Source organism: Pongo abelii, chromosome 16 (genome assembly GCF_028885655.2).
Source record: "Pongo abelii isolate AG06213 chromosome 16, NHGRI_mPonAbe1-v2.0_pri, whole genome shotgun sequence".
Lineage (NCBI taxonomy): Eukaryota > Metazoa > Chordata > Mammalia > Primates > Hominidae > Pongo > Pongo abelii.
This window is the reverse complement of record NC_072001.2, coordinates 27,837,887-27,856,613: the sequence shown is the minus strand read 5'-3', so window position 1 is coordinate 27,856,613 and position 18,727 is coordinate 27,837,887. Positions and strand designations below refer to the sequence as shown.

Below are 18,727 nucleotides of genomic sequence, written 5' to 3'. Positions count from 1 at the left end.
TAATTGATACTGATAAATACGAAAATCAGGTGAAGGGCAGGTAGCAGGTTCTGGAAAGATGATGATAGCAATGACATAGTTATTATTATTATTTTTTTGTTTTATTCCCTCCCAACCTCCCCTACAAAAAGAGTAAACTGAATGAGAAAACCAAAGACCCACAGACATTATCTACAACAAAACCATGAACCATTGCATATAATTGGACAGAAACAAAGCTCTGACAACTACAAGACTGGTTAGAGTAAGGAAACAGATGCAAGGTAACTGACTGGGTTTCTTACAGCCCTGAGAACACTGCCAACCCACTGGAAAGCACAGGCCAATCTGAAAACAGGGCTTAAAGTTTAAAAAAGTTCTACAGCATCTAATTTGCAGATGATTACAAAGGGATCATGATGTAGTAAGCTCTGGGCCCTTAAAACTCCCGAATACCAAATCCCCCCCCCCGAAACAAACCTTGTACCGAGGAAAAACTTCTGGGAATAACTTCCAAATGGACCAGATCAGTAATAAAAACCAAAAAAAGTTCAAATATATGTGTGGGGCAGAGGAGTAAAGAAGGCAGTTTCAGAAAGCACAAGGGCATATTTTTGACCATTTTACAAAAACACAGACTTCTCCCCGTCCCTAAAAAGCGAGAAAAGTTATCCTGGCCCATCTCTCCCTCGTGCAAGTATGAGAAACTCATTTCACTCACACACACACACACACACAAATAAATAACCAACAGAACAGAGTGAAACAGTGTAACTATTAGAGAAAGAGTATGTGCATATACATGAGAATGGTGTCCCTACAGAAAATCAAAGTACATCAAACAATATGCAGATAAAACATGAAAACTGTAAACAAATTTCAAACTGAGCTAAAAAGAATTTAAAAAATAACAAATCATTAGAAATGGGAAATTTCTGAATGAGGGTAACTGAAGAAAAGGAAGATATGACACAACTAAGGAGTGATTAGAAATGCAAGGAAAAAAATCACATCAAATACAAAGAAACTAAAACTAAACTAGAAGAAACATAAAGGTGAATAAAACACAACAATAATACCAGAACCTGAAGGCAGAAGAAAAATCTTAAAATCAAAAAGAAATAAACCCATGGTTGAGACTCTCCTTGCTGGTCCAGAGACACAGTGCTGCTGTGTACTGGCAGGAGGAATTCTGCTATAATTGGTCCTGGCAGTGTTCACCTTTCCTGCAAGTGTTCCACAGCCCAGGGACACAATGTGGTCAGGAGCACTGCCAGGAACAGCAGCAAGGGGGAGCCTGCCACAACAGGCACAAGGCTCAGGAAGCACTCTCCAGCCCACGAAAATCTAGTGGGGGTCCTCTTCCCTCACCCAAACACACACTGCGCAGCTCAGCCTGGAGAAGGCCCCTCAAGCAGCACTACTAGGAACCAGTGCGAGCCCCAGTGGACTGAGATAAAAGCAACAAACCAAAACAGCACCACAAAGGCATTGAAAAATGGTCACTGGAACCACAGCCCACAAATATATGCTAGTACCTACGTGCTATACCTTAACAGGTTACTACTGAAGTTAAAATTTTTAAAAAGTACAGAGTCTCCTGATATAATAACTAAAATGTCCGAGACACAATCCAAAAATTATCTGTCATACCAAGAACCAGGAAAATTACATGAAGGAAAGAAAATCAATGCTGACACTGGGATGAGTAAGATGCTGAAATTATCTGACAAGGATCTTAATGCTGCCATCAGAGAAATGACATGACAAGCAATTACAAGTTCTACTGTTTCAAAAACGAAACAATAGAAAATCTCAGCAAAGAAACAGAAGTTACAAGGAAAAAAAAGCAAATGGAAATTATAGACCTAAAAAATAGGAGAAAAATAATCATTAGATGGGCTCAACAGTAGAGTGAAGATGACAAAGGACAGAAATCTGAACAAAAGAGAGAAAACAGACTGAAAAATGAACCATGCATCAGGTACATGTGGAACAATAACAAATGACTCAACATTTGTATCATTAGAGGCCTAGAATGGAGAAAAGAGTGACGCTGAAAGAACACCTGAAGAAATAACGTTGAAAATTTTCCATGTTTGGCAAAAGACACAAACTTACAGTTTCAAGAAGCTGAGCGAACCCCAAATAGCACAAATAAAACTATTCTTCGGGAATAAAGGGAAAATAAAGTCATCTTCAGAAAGAGAAAAACAAAAAGAATTTCTCAGTAGCAGAACTGCCTTTGAAGACTGGCTAATGGAAGTAATAAAAGATGGAATCTTGGAAAAAATAATGGAAATAGCAGAAACATGGCTACATACAACAGAGCATCACTCCCTTGATAAGTTCTATAAGTCATATTGGATAACTGATACAAAAACTGTAACAGCATTAATCCTCAAAACAATACTATTCAAAAGTGGGGAAAGAGACGTAACTGAAATTAAGGTTTCCACATCTCATTCCATGTGATGGTATTGATGGCAGTGAATGGTGATAAGTCACATTATCTATAATGTGATACCCACAATGACCGTGAAAACAACTATAAAAAACACTTTGGCCGGGCACGGTGGCTCATGCCTATAATTCCAGCACTTTGGGAGGCTGAGGTGGACAGATCACGAGATCAAGTGTTCGAAACCAGCCTGGCCAATATGGTGAAACCTCATCTCTAATAAAAATACAAAAATTAGCCAGGTGCGGTGGCATGTGCCTGTAGGCCCAGCTACCCAGGAGGCTGAGGCAGGAGGACTGCTTGAACCTGGGAGGCCAATGTTGCAGTGAACTGAGATTGTGCCACTGCACTCCAGCCTGGGCAACAAAGCGAGACTGCGTCTCGAAACAAAAACAAACGAACAAACAAAACAAAACAAAACCCAAACACCAAACAAATCAAGGGTCTTAAAAATCTTAAAAAATGTTCGAGTAATCATGGAAGGCAATAAATAAATAACCATAAACAGAAGATAGAAACAGAAAACAAATAATAAAATGGCAGACCTCTCCCTAACATATCAATAATTACCTTAAATGTAAATGGTCTAAATAAAAAAATTAAAAGGCAGAGACTGACAGTTTTTATTAAAATGACAACTATATGCTGTTTACAAGAGATTCATTTCAAGTTCAGCAACACAGGATGAAAGTAAAATGATAGTAAAAGATCATGCAAACATTAATTAAAAAAAAAAAACAAATGGTTACACTCATATCAGATTCAGAGCAAAGAAAATCGCAAAACAGAAAAACCTTATACAATGATAAAGGACCAATCACCAAGATATAGTAATTCTAAGTGGGTATGAACCAAATGATAGAGCCTCAAAATAAATGAAACAAAACCTGACAGAGATAAACAGATAAATCTCAGAAGCAGACCTATATAAATATTCTCAAGCGATTTTTAACATATGTGAAAAAAACAATTCAATGAAGGAAGAACATACCTAGAAAATACATAAGGAACCCTTAAAACTCAACAGTAAAAAACCAAATGGACTCTTGGTATTTAATCCCTGAGAAATACAAACTTTTTGTTTACAACTAACATCACAGTTAATGGTAAATATTATAGTCTCTCTCAATAAAATGAGGAATAAAGTAAGAATAACTTCTACCAAAGGTTCTAGCCAGTGCAATAGAGGAACAGTAATAAATCACATAAACATTGGAAAGAAAGAAACCTGTCTTGATTTGTAGATGACATAGCTGTTTACTAGAAAACCCTATGAAATCTACTAAATAACTACTAGAATAAGTCTATTTAGAAAGGTTATAGGATACAAGATCTATATATAAAAATCAATTTTATTTCAAGATAGTAATAAGTGAAAAGCAGTATTTAAAAAATACCACTAATAGCATTAGAAACATATTTTAAATTTATTCCTAACCAAAGAGTACATGATTTCAACATTAAAAACTATAAAACAGTGCTGAGATAAACTAACAAACATCTAAATAAATGGAGAGAGGTACGGTGTTCAAGGATTGGAAGAATATATTGTTAAAATGTGAATTCTCTCCAAATTGACCTACCCCAGTCAAAGCAACCCAAATCAAAATCTCTGCAGGCTTTGCCCTTTTGTTTGTAAAAATTAACTGATTCTAATATTTATATGCAAATAAAAGAGTCAAAGCAACCTAGTGAAAAAGTTGTGGGACTCACAGCATCTGATTTGAAGCTGCAGTAACCATAACAGTGTCATTTTGGCAAAAGGACAAAACAAATTAATAGAACAGAATGGAGAATCCAGAAACACGGCTCACACACAGATTGATTTTCAACAAAGGTGCAAAGGCAATTCAATGGGGAAAGAAAAGTCTCTTTAACAAATGGTACTGGAACAAATAAATAAAACTATTTAGAAAATGAATGACATCCACTGTCTAACAGCATCACAAAAATTTATTGGTGGTGGATCACAGATTTACACATAAAAGTTAAACCTACATTATACAATTAGAAGAAAACATAAGAAGATATTTGTGGCTTTGGGCTAGGCAAAGATATAAAAGCACATAAAAAACCATAAAAGAAAAAATAAATTAGACCTCAAAAAATGAATAATTTCTGCTCACCAGAAGACACTTAAGAAAATGAAAAACGAAGCCACAGACTTGGAGAAAATAATCATAAACTACTTATCAGAAATGGGCCTTTTCTATAGAATATACAGTATTCCCCACTTACCCATGAGGAGTACGTTCCAAGATCTCCAGTGATGTCTGAAATTGCAAATAGTACCGAACCCTGTATATACTATGCATGACTTATTTTTCCTTCTTCACAATTTCACAGATACAATACTCATTTTTACCATAGATTTTAGCAACCTCAACATATGATTTTTAAATTCTTTCCTTAAAGGACGCACTTTCCAGCTTCTCTTTGGCATATATATTCGAATTTCCAACATCACTGCTCTTGTGCTTTAGGGCCATTATTAAGTAAAATAAGGGTTACTTGAACACAAGCATGAGATACTTCAACAGTCGATCTGATGACCAATAGACTAAAAGTGGTAGGTAGTCTAGACAACAAGGATATACTGGAAAAAGGGATAATTCACGCCCTGGGTGGAAAGGTGGGAGATTTCACCATGTTACTCAGAATAGCATGTAATTTAAAACTTAAGAGTTGCTGGCTGGGTGCAGTGGCTCACGCCTGTAATCCCAGCACTTTGGAAGGCTGAGGTGGAAGAATTGCTAGAGTCCAGGGGTTTGAAACCAGCCTGGGCAACACAGTGAGACCCTGTTTCTACAAAAAAAAACCAACTAAAAATTAGCTGCACACCTGTAGTACCAGCTACTCAGAGGGCTGAGGTAAGAAGATTGCATGAGCCCAGGAGTTTCAGTTTATAACAATCTGTAGTCATGCTACTGCACTCCAGCCTGGATGATAGAGACTTTGTCTCTTAAAAAAAAAAACCAACCAACCAACCAACCAACCAACCAAACCTCCCTGCCCTGCACCCGCCAACACACACATACATCAAAAACCCTGAGTTATTCATGGAATTTTCTACTTAATATTTTTGGACCACTGCTGACCAAAGATAACTGAAACCAAAAAAAAGCAAAACTAAGGATAGGGCATACTGCTATATTTTAAGAAAATATCTGTAGTCAATAGAAATACAAAAATCCAATATTAAAAATGAGGAAAAGACACTTTTAGTTAAATATGCACCTACTATATGCTTTGGAAACTCCACTCCTACATGTTTACCCAGGAGAAATAAAACATTTCCACAATAAGACTACACAGCTTTATTCACAATAGTTCCAAACTGGAAACAATCCAACTGTCCACCAACAGGTAAAAAAACACATTTTGCATATTCATATAATGCAACACTACTCTATAATTTTTTAAAAGGCACTATAAATCAATGCAATAACATGGATGAATCTAAAGAGTCTTGATGCAGTACAAGTACATAAGATTCCATTCATAAGAAATTCTAGAGCAGACAAAAGTAAGCTACAGTGACAGTAATTAGGACAGTTATTGTCTGTTCTAATGGGGGATGGAGATTCACTGGAAGGGAAAACATGGGAACTCTGTGCTAATGGACATAGTCTACACCTTGACTGAAATATGATTACATAAATATAATTTTTAAAAACTAACCTAATTAAGCCCTGGGTATTTCACTGTATTCAAATTTTACCCCACACAACATCGACACCACTATTATTACCACCACATTGATAACATTTAGAGAGCAGTTAGGGAATCACATTATTTTGAAAATTAGTAAGTAATGGGAAAGAATTAAGCATTATCGTATCTGATATGTACATATTTATATACATGTATACAGATCCTATATGTGGATCTGTAATTTAGGGTAGTCATAGAGTTGATGAGAAAGAATTTTTCTTAAGAAGTATTACAGGTAATAAAGGAAGGAGGAATAAAGAATTCAAATATCACAATTTTGCAACCCTCAATGAATTAGATCTAGGCAATCAGAATCCATGATAAAAATTACTAGAAAAGACAGAAAGCAAGTGAGACTTTAAGTTATTCCTGCAAACCAACATCTATGAAGTATTTGGGAAGGAAATAAACTCTGAATCTGTTTTTCGTTTTTTTGAGACGGAGTCTCACTCTGTTGCCCAGGCTGGAGTGCAGTGGCACGATCTAGGCTCACTGCAACCTCTGCTTCCCAGGTTTAAGTGATTCTCCTGCCTCAGCCTCCCGAGGAGCTGGAATTACAGGTGCCTGCCACCACACCCAGCTAATTTTTGTATTTTTAGTAGAGACGGGGTTTCACCATGTTGGCCAGGCTGGTCTCAAACTCCTGGCTTCAGGTGATCCGCCTGCCTCAGGCGTTTTTGCACATATTTTTCAGGTGCTGAAAAAGCTCTCCCTGATTTCATTTCTTGTTGACTGCTTAGAGACATCTTTCCAAATGTCCCTCCTTGTCACTTTTTCAAAGTCAGGGGCAGGGACTGCACGTTTTTTTGATTGGTAATTTTTGTTTCAAAGGTTTGATTCAGAGTCAGAGTTGATTTTGCTAGGTATGGTGGCTCAAACCTGTAATCCCAGCACTTTGGAAGGCCGAGGCAGGCGCATCACCAGAGGTCAGGAGTTTGAGACCAGCCTGGCCAACATGGCAAAACCCTTATCTCTACTAAAAATACAAACATTAGCCGGGCGTAGTGGTGTGCACCTGTAACCCCAGCTACTCAGGAGGCTGAGGCAGGAGAATCACTTGAACCCGGGAAGCGGAGGTTGCAGTGAACTGAGACTGCGCCACTGCACTCCAGCCTCAGTGACAGAGCAAGACTCTGTTTAAAAAAAAAAAAAAAAAAAAAAAATTAACAAAATCTTATTTCTAGTGGTTTACATATTAATGATGCTGGCAATTTTTAGTTGAAATATATTACACAGCCTCGCAGTTTTTATTTTTATGAATTCTGCATACAATAAATAAATACCAACCAAAATATCTATACAGGCATACCCCAGAGATACTGCCGGTTCAGTTTCAGACCATGGCAAATAAAGTGATTATGGCAGTAAAGTGAGTCACACAAATTTTTTTGTTTCCCAGTGCTTATAGAAGTTATGTTTACACTATACTGTAGTCAAGTGTGTAACAGCATTGTCTAAAAATAAGTACATTATCTTAATTTAAAATCATTGCTAAAAATGCTAATGAAGTGAGCACATTTTGTTGGAAAAATGGTGCTGGTAGACCTCCTTGATGCAGGGTTGCCACCAAAAAAACTCAGTATCTGCAAAGTGCAATAAAGTGAGATATGCCTGTATTGTTCTTTTTCTCTTCTGTTATTACATGCTCTATTTTAAGTCTTCAACTACCGAATACTTGTAGACTATTTAACGAATTAATATTTTCATCATATTTATATTGAGAAAATTAAGAAGCTGAATTTAGTTAGAAAAGGTTTAGAATATCATCAACTCTTGAGGATGAGTTGGAAGCTACTTTATCTGTCATTTTTCACATAACACTAGCTTGCCCTTCAAATCATACATTTAAAAATGATCTTAAGATACATACCAAGTAGGGATTATGTTGTTATAAAAAGCTAGAAATAAAATTAAGACTTTAATTTTAAAGATAATTTCTCTATAAAGAATAGCACGATATGTTCAACTATTCTCAGAGATGCATCAAATATGACTTTTTTTCCTATTAGAAATTATATCTATGATCAATCATATTACAGAGATATTGCTGTTATACTCCTTGTGACTGATGAGGGGGGTTTTCCTATCACCATGTTATCCCAACCCTTTAATGAATCACCTTTGAAACTCTGAATAGGTAGCAGCACGGAGGTTGCTAAGAGTAAATACATTCACCACTGCTGCCAGAAATGACCAAAGGTGCACCAAAAAGAAGAAATACTGGTGAATTTCCACACACAACGACGAACAACCTTATAAAATCACAGAACGAATGAATATAAAGTAACATACAGCCATCCTGTGGTATACGTGACAGGGACTGGTTCCAGGACCGCATGTGTATACCAAAATCCATGCACGCTCAAGTTCTGCAGTTGGCCCTGCGGAACCGGCGTGTATGAAAGTCAGCCCTCTGTATATGCAGGTTCTGAGTCCCACCAATACTGGATCTGCTCTTAGTTGAGAAAAAAAATCTGCATGTCAGAGGGCCCATGAAGTTCACAGCTGTGTTGTTCAAGGGTCAACTGTAATATAAAAATAACATTTATTGCTAGATAGAGTTGATATTCATTCTAGTGTTTATATACTTGAGTCTTAGAGCAATAGCCTTTGGAGACAACTTCCAGGAAGGTACCTGTTTGCATGCCTTCTCACTGCAATCCATCAGTGGCTGCCACTTGAACCAGTCTTAGCAGGGGATGGGGAAGCCTATGTCTTTCAGAATTGGATGGCGTAGTACACAGAAGTAGACAGTACAGTAGTAAGGGCATTTGCTTAAAAGCAGATATAACTGGGAACCTCTACATCTTTCTGTGAGAATTTAGGGCTTAGTTTTTTAAGGTGTAAAATGGAAATACTAGTATGTATCTGGACATATTATCTTAAGAATTAAACCAAAGACTGTACCATTTCACTCAAAAAGTGCTTGATCCTGGGAAGCCATGTAACAGTTCAAAAGAAAGGAAAAATTGCAGACGTGGTAGCCTTATTTTAATTATCTTCTAACCAGCAGTAAGCATACTCTAACCACTGAGAAATACTAGATAATCCATACCCCAAATGCAGGAGAACACATGAGACTTATATATAACAACACTTCATTCATGAAATAAATCACAAGATTAGCTCTGAAAAATGGTGATTATATTACAAACACAAATATAAGTATATAGATGACAATTTGTGAGTTTGCTTATTTGGGAATTAGTACCTAGACATAAAGGCCTGAAGCAAAATCACACACCCCTTTGGTGAATCAAATCTTCCTTTGAAGAATTAAGTACCTCACCTAATCAGAACAGAGTCCCTGGTATAGCCACCGTCATATTCTGTAGTTTCTTCTAGTGCTTGGAAATCTAGATTCTGCAAATTCAAGAAAATATGTCTTAGTATCTGCTATACTACTGTACCATTACAAACAATAAATCGATACATGACTTTTTGCAGACACCTGCTTTCTTACCCGGCTTCCACATATAAGCAATTCAATTTCTTCTGGTCTGAATAAGTACTTTAAGGGAGATTCATTGGTCACCATATGAAAACCTCTCCGAAAAGCCTTGAACTGTTTTTCTACTGATTTATTGAGAATGTAGTCAGAATAAAGATTGACAAATTCCTGTAGAAAACATTAATCACAAGAACTTCTTATAATATGCTATGCAAACAAAACACAAGTTATTGGGCTGCATAGCTTTTTAATTTTTCCAAGAAAAAAACATTTAAGAATATTCTTAAAAATTCAATTTTACACCTACTTCTTACAATTTCACAATTCTGTTATAGCCAATATTAAGCTATGAAAAGGCCATATACATAAAACTGTCAAGAATATTCTTAAAAATTCAATTTTATACCTACAAAGAAAACTACTTCTTACAATTTCACAATTCTGTTATAGCCAAGATTAAGCTATGAAAAGGCCATATACATAAAACTGTCATACATATAAATGTCAATTTCAATAATGTATTAAACAGAACTGAATATAAATGCTGGAGACGCAGAAAATTCTTTAGGTTCTCTCAACTAGGTATGCAAACAGACACATTTAAACCATGTATCCATCTATTTATAAATGCCAACCGTTTTAAGAGTACAATGTATTTGATTTAAGCAAACCAGGAAGTCCCATGTTTTCTACCATAGAATATTTGGTAAGCTGCCTACTGTATCCAGTTCAGCAAAAATGTAGAAGTACTGACTCACACATAAACTACTGTATCAGATCATGAAAGGAAAATGTGCTTTGTACCCTTAGTGTGTATAATATTTAATCAAAAAATTATATCAATATAAACATGTTTCTTAAAGGTATACTATATATTTGTCATAATTTTTTCCTTGTTATGTTCTGGGTTATTCCCATTCCCGATGAACACATTTTAGTCAATAGAAACCCAAATCTGATGTAAAGAATACTTTTCAGAAATGTATTTGTATCACAAACAAGATATACATGTGTAAATTAAATGTAATTTTTATTTGTTCTGTGATAAAGACCTTAATCATGAGGTTCCTGCCTACAGCTTAATACAGGAAACACCCTGCTTCTTGCTTTATACTACAACCACACGTAGCTATTAACTATCTCCTGCTTCATGTCCTCTTTCTCTAAAAGGGGCTTTAGTGCCCAACTGTGTGCTTTCATACCAACTTATATCCAAGATTTAGAAAAGTGGACTCTAGCATTTACATAAACTTAGTTACTTGTTTTTTTTTGTACAGACTAAATTAGATACTTCTTTAAAAATTATAAGCATACATGCTTTGAAACTGTTAATGAAGAGACAAAATGTGACATAAAAACATTTATTACCTTCCTGTTTTCATTTGTAATTGGAATTTTATCACCATTTTCCTTTAGATCATACATCATTGGGTTACCAAAAAGATCTGTCTGTGATATCTGGAAAGTGATCATCATGTCATCTTCCACATTCCCTTCATACTCCAATAAATCTTTTAAACTCTGATATAGAACCTAGCAACCAGAAATGGTAAATTGAGGCCACCATAGAACTACAAGATACAACAAATAATTTATATCACTCTTCTTAGAAGACAACAAAAATCTTATCAATAAAAATTGTAAAAAGTGTAGACAGTATCCCTCCAGTCCCCCAAATAGTTTCCAACCTATAAAAGAAAGACTGTCAGTCACCGTGATGTCCCATTCTCTGCTGAGAAACCCCATACCACCAATTTAGCAACAGATTTCACACTGTGCTCTATGAGAAATTCTGTGGTGTCTCAAGGTGGGGGTGGGGGTGGTAGGAGCAGGCACACTCGTCGTAACTACCAAGACCCTTAGCCAGGGCTGCTCTGATTTTTACCTCTCTCTTAAGATTTCACTAAAACACAAACAAAATGTTTAGAAACACTTCTCTATGGAATCAATCTTACAAAAGCTTCGTGCTGACAGCAATATATAAAAATGCCCCCCTTTGAGTTTTTAAGTGTTTGTGGTACTTCGGTCAGATTAAAACATTTTTATCTTATTGATAAGAGTATCAACAAAGATTCTAAACAAAAACTTTAAAATTTTGATATAAATTAAATTTTTGCATTTAAATAAAATCTAAGAGACTGAATTAAAAAAATGACAAAGAACTTACTGGGTGAGAGTCTCCCAAGTCACGAAAAGTTCCTTTTTTCCCCATTAGCTTCCTGTAGACAACCATGGGAAAATGTACATCCAGTATACAGTTATTGTAAATAGCCAGACCCAGTACTATGCCAATCAGAGTAAACTGACCCTCAGTTTCAAAAGAAGATGGATTAAACCAAAACAATTTTGTAGATTCATCGTATGTGAACATACCTATAAGAAATGATTTTTAAAAATACATTACTTTTGTATTTTATTAAGGACTGATGAATAATACAAATATAAACTTAATTATGCATATAAAACATTTAAAATATATGTAATTAGGCATGCAACATTGATTTCTATTATATTAGCACTTGAGAAAACAATGTCCACATATATCTAACTGTTATAAATTGGGGTGAATGGTGATATGTAATTTTATGAAGCCAAAGGAATAAAGTAGTAAGTAATTTGGTGGCATCGGGTAGAAAAATACGTTAATTAAATTCAAGCTTTCTAATTTTCTACTAACACATAAGAAAAGTTGTATTCATACTTTATCCACCCATAGCTGAAAAATAAACATTAAAAAAACCAAAAAATGGCTACATTTTGAAAGTGTTTCATTTATAAAAATATAATTACTTATATCTGTACCACACGTACTATTTTTGAAAACAATTTTTTATTTTTTTCCTTGAGATGGAGTCTCGCTCTGTCGCCCAGGGTGGACTGGAATGGCATGATCTCAGCTCACTGCAACCTCCGCCTCCTAGGTTCAAGCAATTCTCCTGCCTCAGCCTCCTGAGTAGCTGGGACTATAGGCGTGTACCACCACGCCAGCTAATTTTTGTATTTTTAGTAGAGAAGGGGTTTCACCATGTTTGCCAGGATGGTCTTGATCTCTTGACCTCGTGATCTGCCAGCCTCAGCCTCCCAAAGTGCTGGGATTACAGGCGTGAGCCACCACGCCTGGCCTAAAAAACAATTTTTAATCACAGTAAGGAAAGGTTTGTTTTTTCAAAATTAGACAATGGTGCCATGAAATTTTTCTAGCATTTTCCTAATAAAATCAGATGATCTGAAATAGATAAACCTGGATAAATCTGATGAACTTAGATATAACAAAGCTATTCAATACACATGTTAATTATGGGCCAATATGTAAAAGAAAAGTAGTTTCGTAGTCTTTCAACTTCACATGGTCTTCACTATGCAAGCCCCAATCATGGAGGCTTTTTTTTTTTTTTTTTTGAGACGGTCTCGCTCTGTCGCTCAAGCTGGAGTGCAGTGGCACTCGGCTTACTGCAAGCTCCGCCTCCCGGGTTCATGCCATTCTCCGGAGTAGTTGGGACTACAGGCGCCTGCGTGGAGGCCTTTTTTATATCACTCATTGGAAAATTGGGGCCGGGCGTGGTAGTTCACACCTGTAATCCCAGCACTTTGGGGAGGCTGAGGCAGGCAGATCACTTGAGCTCAGGAGTTCAAGACCAGCCTGGGCAAGATGGTGAACCCCGTCTCTACAAAAACACAAAAATAAGCTGGGTGTGGTAGCATGTGCCTGTAGTCTCAGCTACTTGAGAGGCTGATGCATGGGGATGGTTTGAGTCTTGAGCCTGGGAGGTGGAGGTTGCAGTGAGCCGAGACAGAGCCACTACACTCCAGCCTGGGCCTCAGAGCCAGATCCTGCCTCCCTCCACCAAAAAATAAAAGATTAAAAAAAAGGAAAATTGGAATCTTTGGAATGAGTACTACTAAAAATTGATTTCTTCCCTTTTAAATGACTAAGGAAAAAAATTTTAATGGAATTTAAATCATTTTACTAAATGTTTAGTTGCTACTGTGAAACAATGAAAACATCTTAAGAATTAAGTCTGAAAAAATCTGTAATTTCCAATAGAAAAGTAGAGCTTAGAAATTAGAAATCAAATTATACAGTATGTAAGTATTTTAACCTGTTTATAAGAATTTTAAAATCTTTGAAAATGTCATTGTCACTTTAAGTTTAAAAATAAGGAGCTTTAACATGTTTCCTTGATCACTAGGTGTATGAATTAAGCTTAGGACACTTTCTGAATGCAAAATGGTTTGAAAATTAAACAATTCATATTTGAGTTTCATGGTTTCTATCTAAACATTTTCTTACAGGCCAAGTTACAACATCCATGGAAATGCTTTTAGCTATAAGTATGGTATTAACAGGATCAAGAACAGCTGACAAATAAATACAATTAATAAATTTGTTCAAGCTGGCAATGGTGTGTCTAAAAAATTAATAAATTTAATAAAATGTCACAAATGCCCTTCCTTGGAACCAAGAGCAATAAGCTATAAGTTAATCAAAATATAACTCTGAAGTTCCATTTTAGGCACATTTTCTTATGTTCCAGGGAGAAAAGCAACATAACCTCCTGGTAAACTATTCCTTTTTGATACTTCTACTGCCATCACTTCAGTTATCTTACTGGAACTGCTTAATCTATGTTTTTTCTTATAAGTATTTCTGCATATAATGCAAGTATGCTTTATAGCTAAGGTTTAACATTTCTAGATACATCAAAAACTAGAGCTAAGGTTTACGAAATTTAAGAACCTTATGAAGTTTATAATTTTCTATCTCAAAAAGGGCGTCGTCTTATGTATCTCTGATTTACTTAGAACAAACTACATACAAATGGCATAGCTTTTTAGTTATTAATAAAACACTAGCTAGACTATAGATAAGGGATGCGTGCGTGTGTGTGTGTGTGTGTGACCAAGAACAGTAACAGAAAGGTCAACTCAATTAGAATCAACAGGCTGTAACAGCTCAAATCTCAAAGCTGAAGGGAAATGACATACATTATTCTATGCACACTCCCGGAAACCTTTTCCTGTAATTGTCATGTACTCAATTTTAAACATAAGCAAGCTCAGTTACTAAGTGGTTATATTTACAGTAGAAACTGAACCAGTTCAGAATTATGCAGTTAAGTAGACTACCCAAAAGACTGCATCTTTTCCCTGTTCTACTTTATCACAAAACGGAAAAAACTAAAATTCCGATCCTTCACTTTCAAATTTCCAAATCCCATCAGCCTTTCCCAAACTGTGTTCAATAACAACTCTTCTGTTAGGGCAGAAAAAGAGTTCTGGAGTTCAAAAAGTTTGGGGGAAACATTACCTATATTAAGCCCCAAGAACTCTTATAGCAAATAAACCTAATTAATGTGTTATCAGCTAGTGTTTCTGAACTTTGAGCATGACATACTTGTGAGACAGTCTCTCAATACTCTTCAAACCACTGTTCTTTGAAGTTCACAGGTCAGGAAAACCGTGAGTTTGATGATGGTTTTAGACAACAAAAAGCAAAGAAATCCCTCCAACTGTTCCAATGTACCATTCTAAAGTGATTTCAATTCAGTTTACCAAAGACATAATTGCCTTCATTAGAATACTCCTTCTAAGAAATAAAAGAATTTGAATAAATTAGTGATACAAATCAGTTTCTAAAACCTACAAATTCAGCCATGATGTGTGATTCTGGGTAATCCATACCAAATCCTTCTTTTGCTGCTCTTCAGAGCTGAATATATTTATAAAGTAAGATAAACAAATAACTAACTCAAAAAGATGATACGACACCATAATCACATTACTAAAGTATTTACCAATATCTGGATTGAAGATTTCCTCCACAACCAGCTGAAAAAATTCTTTGGAAACACCTCCCTCATCAACTCCTTGTTCTCCTTCAAATTCCACATACAACTGCTTCTTCAAGTCTGCAGGATTTTCCATAGCGATCATCTCTAGCTAGTGGTTGAAAAGATAAACATGAAAAGAAGATGATTGCTAGTATCAGGAAAAAAGCAAAATAAAAACAAGGAGTAGGATTAGGAAACAAATACAAATTTTTGACTTTTTGTATGCAAATGGAAACAGAGAGGAAACTGATAAAAAGCCAGTGAAGACAAAGATTCAGTCTTAAAGATAATGAAAAAGACAGACACAAAACATACTAGCATAGTAAAAAGCTAACTTTACTGATTTGTTATGAAATTAACATACAATTAATTAAGATTTTATTACTTGTGTGTTAACAAGTCTGGACTACACAGTTAGGACATGGAAAAGCAGCTAAATCATTTCAGCAAAAACAATGGAGTAGAGGTCTGACCTCAAAATTGTTCATTAGTAGTCCTTTATTAGAATAGAAACTCAAGAGTTAAGTCTTAATATCTACTAAGTCATAAGTAAAATATTTCAATTAAGAAAAATACACTGAATAGTAAAGCAGTTTATGGTCTCTCACAATAGGACTTAGTATAAATTACCACCTTTTAATGGATTAGAACTCATCTTATATCCACATTTCCTTAAAAACAGGTGAGACAACCTTATTCGTGTCTTTTTTTTTTTTTTTGAGATGATGACATCTCACTCTGTCGCCTAGGCTGGAGTGCAGTGGCGCGATCTCAGCTCACTGCAACCTCCGCCTCCTGGGTTCAAGCGATTCTCCTGCCTCAGCCTCCTGAGTAGCTGGGATTACAGGCAGGCGCCTCTACGCCTGGCTAAATTTTTTATTTTTAGTAGAGATGGGGTTTCACCATGTTTGCCAGGATGGTCTCAAACTCCTGACCTCATGATCCACCCACCTCAGCCTCCCAAAGTGCTGGGATTACAGGCGTGAGCCACCGCACCCGGCCCTTACTCTTAAATTGTAAGTTATCAAACTTTAGTGTCTAGCATTTTCTCAACTATAAATCTTTTACCAAATATTCTTGTGTACCTATAGAATTAGGAATATACAGTAACCTCATTGAGATTAATCATAAAATCAACACTAGATTCCAATATTAACTGTTTATACTACATTTTGTTTGTTTTATGTATCTAAAATTTACCAACAGTATGACTGTATCCCGTACATGGATGGATACTGTATCTAGTACATGGATGGATACTGTATCCAGTATCCATCATATCTCCTAACTTGCCTTCAAACATCTGTTGGCTGGTTAAAAAAATTTAATCTTGGAGGTGAAAATTTACCAAAACAGGATATTAAACGTTTTCAGTTTATTCCAACTATTCCAAACAGAATTTTAAAAATGGTTTTGAAAAATGCAATAATCATTGAAACAACTGTAACACAGCACTATAGTAGTTAAAGTAATAATACTCATTTGGACAATCTAGTCTGTCTATAAAAAATAAAATCTCATAAATTAACGAATCAGGTCAGGTTGCCCTAGAGCATTGTTTTTTCAAACTTGTCACCTGCAACTCATTAGTGGATAGTCTCATCCATTCAGTGGTTTGCAATCAGCAATGAGAAAATCAGAATGCATTCCACATAGTAATGGAACCTACTGTTTTGTGAAACTTTTGTTTCAATTAGATGTACAGATGGATAAGCATGTACTGGGATGCTATGTAAAATACTAGGGATTGCAGTCAAAGAGTATGACAAAACTAGCTGAAATTATCTTCTGGGTATCTTCAACTTTAGGGTCCTATTCTGTAAATTTAGTCTTTAGCTTTAAATAATGTCTGTTCTTGTTCAACACCGATCTCTAATATTTACAAAATCATTTTTAGGCCACACAGTTTACTTTGAGACAATGTTTTGTTATGGAAAGACCAAGAGTCAGTCAGAATTCACCTTACTAGTCCTAACTCTCACTTACCATAACTTTTAACCTTTAAACTTTAGCAAGCGATTCAATTAAGCCTCAGTTTCCTCAACATACTGTAAGTTGTGAAGGCTTATTAAGAATATATGAGAAAGAGTGTTACCTTTTAAAATAGTTTTGCTCTCTGAACAAAAGATTTGCAATTTTGTGTCCCCAAAGGAACTTGATATAGACTAGTTCCAAGATCTAGAGTCAAACAAATGTAGATGTGAAAATAACCTTGGGAAAAAAAAGTTTCAGTTGGAAACCTGTTTCAAGCTACGGAGTATACAGAATTCTGAGGAGACTAAAATTAGAATTAACATCTTAGCTCAAATGTGGGACCAGGCCAACATTCCATATTGCCATGTAATCCATTCTGAGTTTCCTTATGCCAGTTCCCAACTGGCTAGGTGTTAAAGATGTAAGTCAGTGTTTATATTTACGTTTACATCCAAAGGTATACTTGCTTTTATCAAATATAATGTATTCCAAAGTGGAAAAAAAAAGGTTATCTGGTATTTAGACTGTGCATTCTACAGCTTTTCCCCACTAACATTCATAGATGAGAGCTGACTCCTTATCAATGTAAAACCTTTTAAAGGACGTGGTGGAGAATTTCTACAGGATTGAGATCTACAGGATTGAGAAGCCCTGTGTTCTATCTAGTCTTAGCTCTACCTAAGACATGTCAAATGATAACTGAAGCAAATTTATCTTTATTCTCCATAAGATATTACATGTCTGCCCACTTCCACTGATCTCTATTCTATGCTCCCCACCTTGGTGCCAAAAGAATGTAATGCAACGCAATATGTTCTATTGTAAATGTAAAAATACAACTTTACCTCTCTTATTTCATCTGTAAAATAACCATAATAATATAGTAATAAATTAATGTATGAACTGCTTAGATTAATTCCCTGCATAAAGTTAGTGCTTAAAAGTACTAGCTGTTGTTGCTGTTATTTTATTGGTCCTAAAATATTTTCTGACATTTTCTGAAAACCTACCATAGCATTATAGAACAAAAATATTCCATGAATACAGCAACAATAATATATAGCACTTATGCAGCATTTCACACATAGCAACTAATTTAATCTTCACAACACCCTTATGAGGAAGGAAACATTAACTCCACTTTACAGATGAGGACCCCAAGATACTGAAAGGTGAAATAACTTCAAGTCACAGTAAGTCACAGTAAGTTGTGGAACAGAGATACTAATCCAGGAAACAAGCTCTTACTACTATGCTTTACTCACTCTCTTCAATGACGACCAAAAATTTTTTTTTTAAGATTATGAGTGATTTTTA

The 18,727-nt window shown here is 35.6% G+C and overlaps 1 protein-coding gene across 18 annotated transcripts in view; it reads right to left on the bottom strand.

Annotated features, from left to right (window-relative positions):
- The window catches only part of UBE3A (ubiquitin protein ligase E3A), a 104,614-nt gene that overhangs the window by 11,054 nt on the left and 74,833 nt on the right, over nt 1-18,727 (bottom strand). For all 18 annotated transcript variants that reach the window (XM_024232233.3, XM_063716083.1, XM_063716079.1 and 15 more), the window contains 5 exon segments: nt 15,401-15,545; nt 11,773-11,978; nt 10,974-11,138; nt 9,618-9,773; nt 9,444-9,517 (listed from right to left, as the gene is read on the bottom strand). In XM_024232233.3, coding sequence (XP_024088001.1) covers nt 9,444-9,517; nt 9,618-9,773; nt 10,974-11,138; nt 11,773-11,978; nt 15,401-15,545 — 746 coding nt within the window.